General features: G+C 45.0%; 1 protein-coding gene across 1 annotated transcript in view; it reads left to right on the forward strand.

Annotated features, from left to right (window-relative positions):
* The window catches only part of ODF4 (outer dense fiber of sperm tails 4), a 14,305-nt gene that overhangs the window by 1,046 nt on the left and 3,500 nt on the right, over positions 1 to 9,759 (forward strand). The window contains exons 3-4 of the mRNA XM_005878845.1: positions 6,787 to 6,832; positions 7,262 to 7,557. Coding sequence (XP_005878907.1) covers positions 6,787 to 6,832; positions 7,262 to 7,557 — 342 coding nt within the window. The remainder of the gene's footprint in view (positions 1 to 6,786; positions 6,833 to 7,261; positions 7,558 to 9,759) is intronic.

Below are 9,759 nucleotides of genomic sequence, written 5' to 3' on the forward strand. Positions count from 1 at the left end.
CACCCTCCCCTTCACTGCTGAAATTTTTCCCCACTCGATCCACCTTTGGAAATCTGAAGCTGCCTTGTGTGGGAAGGGGTTGGTTTGAATTCCGATTTTATGGGGTTCTTCGAAAGAAAAAGAATACAAAACATGAATTAAAAATTGGGTACAAAAGTGAGTTTTATTTAGAATGATAAAAATAATAAATCATTTTTTAAAGCTGACAAACATGAGCAATGTAAAAGAAAAAATAATTTTATTTCCTTTTTTTCTGGCCATTCTAATAGGTGTGTAGTGGTATCTCATTGTGGTTTTATTTTTTTTATTTAAATTCTTTATTGTTGAAAGTATTACACATGTCTCCTTTTCCCCCCATTGACCTCTCCCTGCCGGCTTCTCCCTCCCCAGTCACTCATGTTATATGCTACCCACGGGGCTGCTTCTCATTCTCCTCCCTCAGCTCTGTGCTCCTCTGGCTGCCAGGCAGCGGGGCCTACACGCCTGAGCCCAGGCCAGGCCCTGCGCCCCTGAGTCAGCTCTCTCGTGGCGTGTGCCTGCTCACGGCCATGCCTGCAAAGGTCCCACCTGCCACACAGGTTCACGCGCAGCTCACAGGAAGGCCTGGAGGAGCCGGGCTCCGTGCTCAGCACTCGGAAGCTTGCGGGTCAAGCGTCCACAGCCCCTGACCTCGCAGACTGCAAAGGTACCTGCCACACAGGTTCACGCGCAGCTCACAGGAAGGCCTGGAGGAGCCGGGCTCCGTGCTCAGCACTCGGAAGCTTGCGGGTCAAGCGTCCACAGCCCCTGACCTCGCAGAAGGCCAGGCCGGCGAGCCCCCCTGTAGGACAGAGGTCGGAAGTCCCCCCTTTTATAGGCACCCACACCCCTGGATGTTATGAGGTTGTATGTAGCATGAACACTTTGTAATATTGATCGATTAAATGTAAGACAACTCAAAAAAAACACCAAAAACCCTCCTACTGTCTGTGGCCATTGGTTATGCTCATATGCATGCACACAAGTCCTTTGGTTGATCTCTTAACCCTCCTCCCCTGCCACCCCTCTGAGGTTTGAGGGTCTGTTCATGCTTCTATGTCTCGGGATCTATTTTTGTTTATCAGTTTATTTTGTTCATTATCTTCCACAAATGAGTGAGATCATGTGATATTTATCTTTCTCCAACTGGCTTATTTCACTTAGCATAATGCTCTCCAGGTCCATCCATATGGTTGCAAATGGTAAGAATTCCTTCTTTTTTACAGCAGCGTAGTATTCCATTGTGTAGATGTACCACTGTTTTTTAGTCCACTTAGGCTGTTTTAGCTATGGTGAATTGTGCTGCTATGAACATAGGGGTGCCTATATCCTTTTTGATTGATGTTTCTGATTTCTCATTGTGGTTTTAAATTTGTGTTTTCTTTCTTTTTAAAAAAAAATAGATTTTAATTGATTTCAGAGAGGAAGGGAGAGGGAGAGAGAAATAGAAACATCAATGATGAGAATCATTGATTGGCTGCTTCCTGCATGCCCCCTACTGGGGATTGAGCCCGAAACCTGTGCGTGTGCCCTTGACCAGAATCAAACCTGGGACCCTTCAGTCTGCAGGCCGACGCTCTATCACTGAGCTATACTGGCCAGGGCTAATTTGTGTTTTCTTAATGACTAATGGTACTTAGTATCTTTTCATGTGCTTATTGGCCACTTGAATATCTCCTTTGGTGAAGTGTCTGTTCAAATCCTTTGGCCTTTTAAAAACTGGGTGGTTTGTTTTCTTACTGTGTTTTGAGAGTTCTTTATATATTCTGGATAATTCCTTTAGCAGATATGTGATTTGAAAACATTTTTTTTTCAGACTGTGGCTTGTATTTTCATCCTTTTAACTGTGTTTTTCGGAGCAGAAATTCTTTTTATTTTTTATTTTTAGCAAAAACAGAATTTTATTAGAGAAGGTAAAGCAACAAAGCTCTCTGTAGCAGAGAGGGGTCCCAAGCGGGTTGCCCAGGAATTCTTTTTTTTTTTAAAATATATTTTATTGATTTTTTTACAGAGAGGAAAGGAGAGGGATAGAGAGTTAGAAACATCGATTAGAGAGAAACACCGATCAGCTGCCTCCTGCACACGCCCCACTGGGAATGTGCCCGCAACCAAGGTACCTGCCCTTGATCGGAATCGAACCTGGGACCTTTGCATCAACCTTCCTAATGCCGCGACCCTTTAATATAGTTCATGTTGTGGTGACCCCAACCATAAAATTATTTTCGTTGCTACTTAATACCTGTAATTTTGCTACTGTTATGAATCGTAATGTAAATATCTGATATGCAGGATGTATTTTCATTGTTACAAATTGAACATAATTAAAGCATAGTGATTAATCACAAAAACAGTATGTAATTATATATGTGTTTTCTGATGGTCTTAGGCGACCCCTGTGAAAGGGTCGTTTGACCCCAAAGGGGTTGCGACCCACCGGTTGAGAACCGCTGCCATAAGGGCTGTCCAGGCACCTGTCCTCACTGCTGGAATGGTGAGCAGTTTCCTTTTCAGAAACCTCCTAGCCTTGCACTCTATTCTGGCTGTACTCCCCACCTGTGCGAGCAAGTTATTATGAAGCATAGTAACCTCCATCTGGTATAAAAAAAAAACAAACATCTGCTGTTTAAAACTCTCTGCTATTGTTAGATAGTCCCTAGTCCTGTAAACTCTGTCATTATAAATAAACTTTCACTTTAAGACAGTCTGTTATTCTGTAAAATGACTTTGTTTTTTAGTTCAAATAATAGAAAAAGATAAACTTAACTGTCTGACCTTGCAAGCTAGCCGTCTAATGTAATAGACTAAAATAGACTAATACTGATAATAATTCCAACTACTAACTCATTATGTATTCAAGGTTACAAACTAACTGTAACAATAACCTACACGGAGGTCTTAGTGAAACCTGCAAACAAAGACGCTCAAAAGGTTTAAATACAAGCCACTTCCTCTATGTCGGGGCTCAGAGATTTGGAAGAGACACCTCCGTCTGGGCCGCGCGCAATGAACGACTCCTAATTAATTGGCTTATGAAGGCGTCTTGTATCTCATTCGATGATTTATGACACAACAATTACTTTTTGAATGCTTGGCTTCCTTTCTTTTGGAAAACGGTTCCTCCGCAAGTCCACGTGGTTCTGCTGGTTGTCAGTAAGAGCATCCACCTTCCCATCCTCCTCTGGTTCCTGCTTAGTTCTAGGCCTGGGTGTTCCGCTTCCTCTTTGAGCCTGTGTTTATTCAGCATCGCCCCAATACACTCCTTTTTTCCTAACTTAGTTTGGGTTTGTGTTGGCAACCAAAGAATTCTCACTGATTACACAGCCTTGTAAGATAGTTGGCCAGGAAGGCGCCTTTGTGCCTTTCACCTTGTGGCCAAAAGACAGCCCCTTGGAATAGATGTGGGGTAAATGGCTTGCGGGGAGCAGCACCTTTATGAAATAGAGAACCAAGGGCCTCTTCCAGTGGAGCCCTCCTATAGGGGCCATGGCTTGTCAAGCAAAATGCAGCCTGGAGCTCAGCTCTCACTGCCCCCGTCGGCCGTGTGCTCTTGTGCAGAGCACAGGTAACACAGCCTTACGTAGAGACCCTGTTGTCGGGCCCCCCACCCTTCCCCTCAGCTCTCTTCTCCTCTTTCCACCTTCCGTTTACCTCCGCTAGGCTTTTACTTGGGCAACATCAAAGCTGATAACAGCTATGTTTACCTTTGTAGCAATAGTTAAGCCTTCCGTGCTTTGTCCATCTGTTGATTCTAAAAGTTGAAACTCAATTAACAGTGTTTAGCTTATGTATTGTGACTTATAAATATCTTTCAATGCAGAGCTAGTAATCACTGAGATTACATTTCCTTTCTTGAACTGTTTTAATTACCTTTTGAGAAACAATATTTGATAGATTCACAGGATTATATGAAATATATGTTAGTTATAAATGATTCTACGATAATGAATACCATGTACCTTTCACCCAAATCAGGCACCAGGAACCTAGTGCCAGTAATGTGCATGTGCCAATGTAATCCTCCCTGTCCCATTCCCCTGCTCCCCCTGAGAGAGAGGCAATATTATTTTTTGTGTTTATCACTCCACTGCTTTTACAAAAAGCCATGCACTCATAATAGCATGTATGCATAAACAATGTTCTGTTTAGTTGTGTTTGTTTATGAGCTCTATAAAAATGTTTACAATGTAGTCTTCTGGGAGTTCTGTTTTTCAGGAAACATTGTATTTCCAAGATTCTTCCATGTTGTTTTGCATTGCTATTGGAACTGTTTATTATGATTAGAAACTCTTAGGAACTCCAGGAAAAACTGAAACAGAGCCAAAGAAGGAAACACGATCCTGATGGTCACCAGCTCTATATGAATGTCAGTCCCAGTAGGCCCAGCACCCCCTTCGTCCATCACTGCCCCCTCCTAGTGTAGAAGAGAGTTATCCCAACCCATGGCCAAGGAAGCTAGGGAATTTGTTCACCAACTCCCTATCTGTCAGTAGTTCATGGGTCAGCCTCCACATCCGGGTGCCCCTGACCATGGCTGATTGTTCTAGGGATGGCACTTGTCCCTGGGAGGGCCAAAGAATGTTTGGACTTAAGAATGAGAGGTCTCGCCCTAGCCGGCTTGGCTCAGTGGATAGAGCATCAGCCTGTGGACTGAAGGGTCCCAGGTTCAATTCCGGCCAAGGGCACATGCCTGGGTTGCGGGCTCCATCCCCAGCGTGGGGTGTGCAGGAGGCAGCCAATCAATGATTCTCTCTCATCATTGATGTTTCTATCTCTCTTTCCCTCTCCCTTCCTCTCTGAAATCAATAAAGAAATATATTTAAAAAAAAAAAAAAAGACTGAGAGGTCTCCTCTCTGACAACCAAAGGTTAATAGCTTAGGTGAGCCTGCACGGCCATGGCATACTCAGCCCCACGTTGGGCGCCTTATGTGCTGAGCCAGCTCAGCCAGGTTCGGTGAGCCTGGGGGCGGTGAAGGATGGAGAAAAGACAGACAAGAGAAGAAAGCTGGGTCTGGGTGGAACGCTGTCCCCTCTGATGGAGAGCTAGCGACAGCGCCACAGACTACAGCCGTGTCTTTATTTTATAGCCAGTTTCCAGGAGGCAAAGTAAGGACGTGGTCAAGATGTTTACAACATTCTCGTGGGTTTTGATCCTACTCATTTACATGCACCTGAACTCTATCAAGCCCACATCACTCAGACACATGGGGCCACGTGTTCGGACCATAGGTTCAAGCTTACAACTACAGCTGTTGGCTATCATTGTGCTGGGAGGGCTTTGCCCTCCAAGCTGGGACTTGCACGTGGCCATGAGAGGACTGTACCCTCTCATTAGTCCGAGGCTTGAACTTGTCCAAACACTGTGGCCGCTCTCCACAGGTGTCAGGGCCACGTTTCTCACTACGTGGACCAGAGGAGAGGAGGAGGTTGGTCTGCAGAGGAAGAGCAAGATATTCTGGGAGAAGGAAGACCAGAGTTGGAGTGCTATGGTCTGAATGTCTGTGCACCCCCAAATCCATATGTTGGAAAACTACCCCAAGATTTATAGTATTAGGATGTGAGCCTTTGAGAGGTGATTAGGTCATAAGGGTAGAGCCCTTATGAATGGGATTAGTGCCCTTACACTAGTAAAAGAGACCCCACAGAGCTCCCTATCCCCACATAAAGACACAGCGAGAAGTCTGCGACTTGGAAGTTGGACCTCACCCAACCATGAAGACCATGACAGCACTGCGATCTTGGACTGCCAGTATGTGATTTCCTGATTCCAACCGTCCCCAAGGTGCAGCTATGCACATGACCTCAGGATTCATGATTAACTCACCTTTTACTTCATTTAGGTTCTGTTCCATCATTTACAGCCACTGATACGCAAGGAAGTCTGCCAAAAACCTCTGCGTTTTTTTTTCTTCTCTGTGTTTTTGTTTCCTTCTCTAGTGAAAGAGCACAAACATAATTAAAATGATAATTTAACAATAATTACCACTTTCTGGGAATTTACTATGAACCGAGTGCTTTTTTGTTCCTTCTCTCATTCAACACTCAAACCAACACTGAGGCAAGTATTATTGTCCCTGTGTTACAGATGAGTAACACCACTTTCTGGGAATTTACTATGAACCAACGAGTGCTTTTTTGTTCCTTCTCTCATTCAACACTCAAACCAACACTGAGGCAAGTATTATTGTCCCTGTGTTACAGATGAGTAAACGGAGGCATAAAGAAGCTCTGACTCATGTAGGTTCACGAGGCTGTTAGAGGAAAGCCCAGCGTTCACACCCTACAGCCTGTGTGCTTCACCACCTGTGTCACTGTCTCCACAAAGCAAACCAACTCTGGCGGGATTCAAATTCACACCCAAATTTGAAAGGCTTTCTCCTCATGAGAATCCCAGGAGCTAAGTGAGGTCCGGAGCCACTATAACCAACCGGGCTGCCACGGGTGACTCAGATTTCTTTTCCTATAACTCAAAAGAGAGATTAGAAAAATCTTCTCAGATTTTTTTATGACACCCACATACCCCGTCCTTATCCTACCCTCCCCCTTCTGAGGCTGCAAAAAAAAAAAAAAAAAAAAAAGGTAAAAAAAAAGAAGAGGGAAGGGAATGGCAACTGTTGACTGGAAGTGAGGAGCGGTGGGAGAGAGGGGTAGGGGTAAGTAGTGAGGTTGATTACACCTCTGGAAGACATTTCCAAATGTTTTCCTGGGGACAAACGTCTTCTCCCTCCTCCTGCTCCATCAGTGAGCATCTGAGGTTGGTGTCAGGGCAGGCGAAATGGGAAGGGAAAGGAGACCCTCAGAGACCATTGCTCTTAGGTGAAGGGAGGCCTCAGAGCCACAGCTCTGAGCTGAGACCTGAGGAGCAGTGTTTGGAGAAGGAGTTGGGGGTGAAGCCGTGGGCCCCTCCCCCATTTAACTGACGCCCAGGAATATTCCATGGCAGTTAGGGGCCCTGTCCTGCCAGATGGGTTGTTCTTTCCCAGATGCCAGGCCCTATGGTGGCACCTGCTCCGCTTGGTGAAATTATTTAGAACGTGACGGACAACTGAGCGTAGGAAGGGGAGGGGCGACATGGGGTGGAGGATAGAAGGGGAGGCTCAAGATTGGGACAGGGGACATTAGGGGTGAGGAGAAAGTGATAAACTTCAGAAACATGGAAAGGAAGGGGGTGCTTAAAAAGGAAGATGGGGTAGAGGTGAACCCGGGACAAGAAGAGGGGGTGCAGGACTTCGCCGTCTCCCACAGCAGAAACAGGGTGCTGTACCGCCACCGGGACTCGCTGTTGCCCCTGAAATGGAAAGTCGCACACACCTCCCGCTGGAAGGCGCAGGTGCTCGCCTCAGTGCTCAGCCTCATCGCCTTGTCCCTGTTGCTGATCATGGCCTTCTCCAAAGCGTGGCTGTACCCCTCCACCATCCGCTTCTTCAAGCGCTGGCCTGCGGATGTCACAGAGCACATCTACACATCTACCCACATCATGGCCCGGGGGCTCCTGCAGATCTGCATATTCCAGACCTGCTTCTCCTCAAGGGATGAGGAAGGTGAGACCCCCCAACCCCCCAATCCCATTCCAGGCCTCCAGTCTGCCTTGGCCTCTCCATTTACACCCCGGTATTCTTTTTATTTTTTCCTTTTTATTTTTAAAATATATTTTATTGATTTTTTACAGAGAGGAAGGGAGAGGGATAGAGAGTTAGAAACATCGATGAGAGAGAAACATGGATCAGCTGCCTCCTGCACACCTCCTACTGGGGATGTGCCCGCAACAAAGGTACATGCCCTTGACCGGAATCGAACCTGGGACCTTTCAGTCCGCAGGCCGACGCTCTATCCACTGAGCCAAACCGGTTAGGGCCACCCCGGTATTCTTGTCCCCTCCTTCTGACCATCCTCACTGTGTTGGCCCACAAGATGACTCCACTGGCCCCGAGATTGCCAAGGATCGTTTTCCTCCCCAGCCTGGCCAGACTGACTCGCCTGGCCCTTCAGTGGAAAGTGTTCATGCTTTCGATAAGGCTTGCAGTCAAGTCCGTACTTAGAAAGATGTTGTGAGGGGCCTGGACTCGCAGGGCATGTGAATCACCCATCAATCACATCCTTCACCACGATCCTGGGAGAGGAGCCCATCAGGGTGAGATTTCCTTTCTCTAGGCTTGGGTACCCAGAGTTTTGGGAGGAGTCCCCAGAACGCTCTCCCTCCCGCCCTGGTCCCAGCAGCTGTTCTTGCCTTTGGCTCAGGCTTTGCTTTTCTGGGCCAGTTCCGGGTTTCCACATCTGGTTTCCCTGCCCTCTCCGTCCTGGCTTCTTGCAGGTGCCTCATTCCCCGTTCTTGTTAATCTCACAGCATGCTGTCCTCTCCCCTGCAGATTTGGGCCTCCTCTCTCAGATCTCGTGGAAAACCAGAACCTTTGACCTCCCCATTTCCTTTTCTTCATTGTCATTAACATTTTCAAAAAAAGTTACGTAGCCCGGCTGGTGTGGTGGCTCCATGGTTGAGCGTCAACCCATGATTCGATTCCCAGTTAGGGCACATGCCCGGGTTTCTGGCTTGATCCCCAGGGTGGGGTGTGCTAGAGGCAGCCAATCAATCATTCTCTCTCTCACCATTGCTGTTTCTGTCTCTCTCTCCCTCTCCACATATATATTTTAAAGTCACATTGCTATTATTTTCTTCCATTATGAAAGTAATACACCCTCATTACGATACATTTGGGGAAACAAAAGCTATTATTGATTATACACTTATTTTATTTAGTTAATTGAATCCTCAACCCTGATGGGGCAATTATTCTTATTTTATAGATGAAAAAATTGAGACTCAAATTAAGAACCTTGCTCAGGGTCATAAAGCTATTAGGTTTAACCACATGAAATGGACAATATTTGACTGCTTTTCACCTACAAAAAAGAGCAAATTCATATGGATAAACCTAATAATGGCAAGTTTACAATTATAACTCAGGTGTGTCTGGCTCCAAAACTAATGTAAGCACCCAACTTGCTCTCTAGTGCTGCTCAAAGGCAGCCACTAGTAGCAGTGTGTTGAGACTCAATTTTTTCTAGGCTTAAAAAAAAAAATTGAACACATTTTACATGACTCGTACCTAGATGTATTTATTCTTCTAAATAATTTTATATCTTTTATTTTTTTTATTTAATTTATATTATTTTAAATTTTATCTTTATGCAATATAATAAACATTTTCTTATTATAAGTAACTATAGTGTTCAACTTAATAAATTTATCACCTCTTACTCAACTATTTTATTTTCTTATTCTTTTTTTAAAAATACATTTTATTGATTTTTTACAGAGAGGAAGGGAGAGAGATAGAGGGTTAGAAACATCGATCAGCTGCCTCCTGCACATCTCCTACTGGGGATGTGCCCACAACCCAGGTACATGCCCTTGACCGGAATCGAACCTGGGACCTTTCAGTCCGCAGGCCAACGCTCTATCCACTGAGCCAAACCGGTTTCGGCTATTTTCTTATTCTTGGCAAATGCATTTCTCACTTTATATTTGAGGAAAATGGAAGCAACAAAATAAAGCTTTTTCTGTGTTTAATATTAATTCTTTGGTATAGATTTCCCAAAGTGGGTTTACTGGGTCAAATAGTATAAATATTTTAAGGCTTTTAATAATGTTTTCCATGTTGCTTTCAAAAAGTATGATAGCTATTTATACTTCCACTAGTGATGTATGAGAAGTCTTGTTTCCTTGTATCTTTGCTAGCAATGCC

The sequence above is a fragment of the Myotis brandtii genome, unplaced genomic scaffold, assembly GCF_000412655.1.
Source record: "Myotis brandtii unplaced genomic scaffold, ASM41265v1 scaffold573, whole genome shotgun sequence".
Lineage (NCBI taxonomy): Eukaryota > Metazoa > Chordata > Mammalia > Chiroptera > Vespertilionidae > Myotis > Myotis brandtii.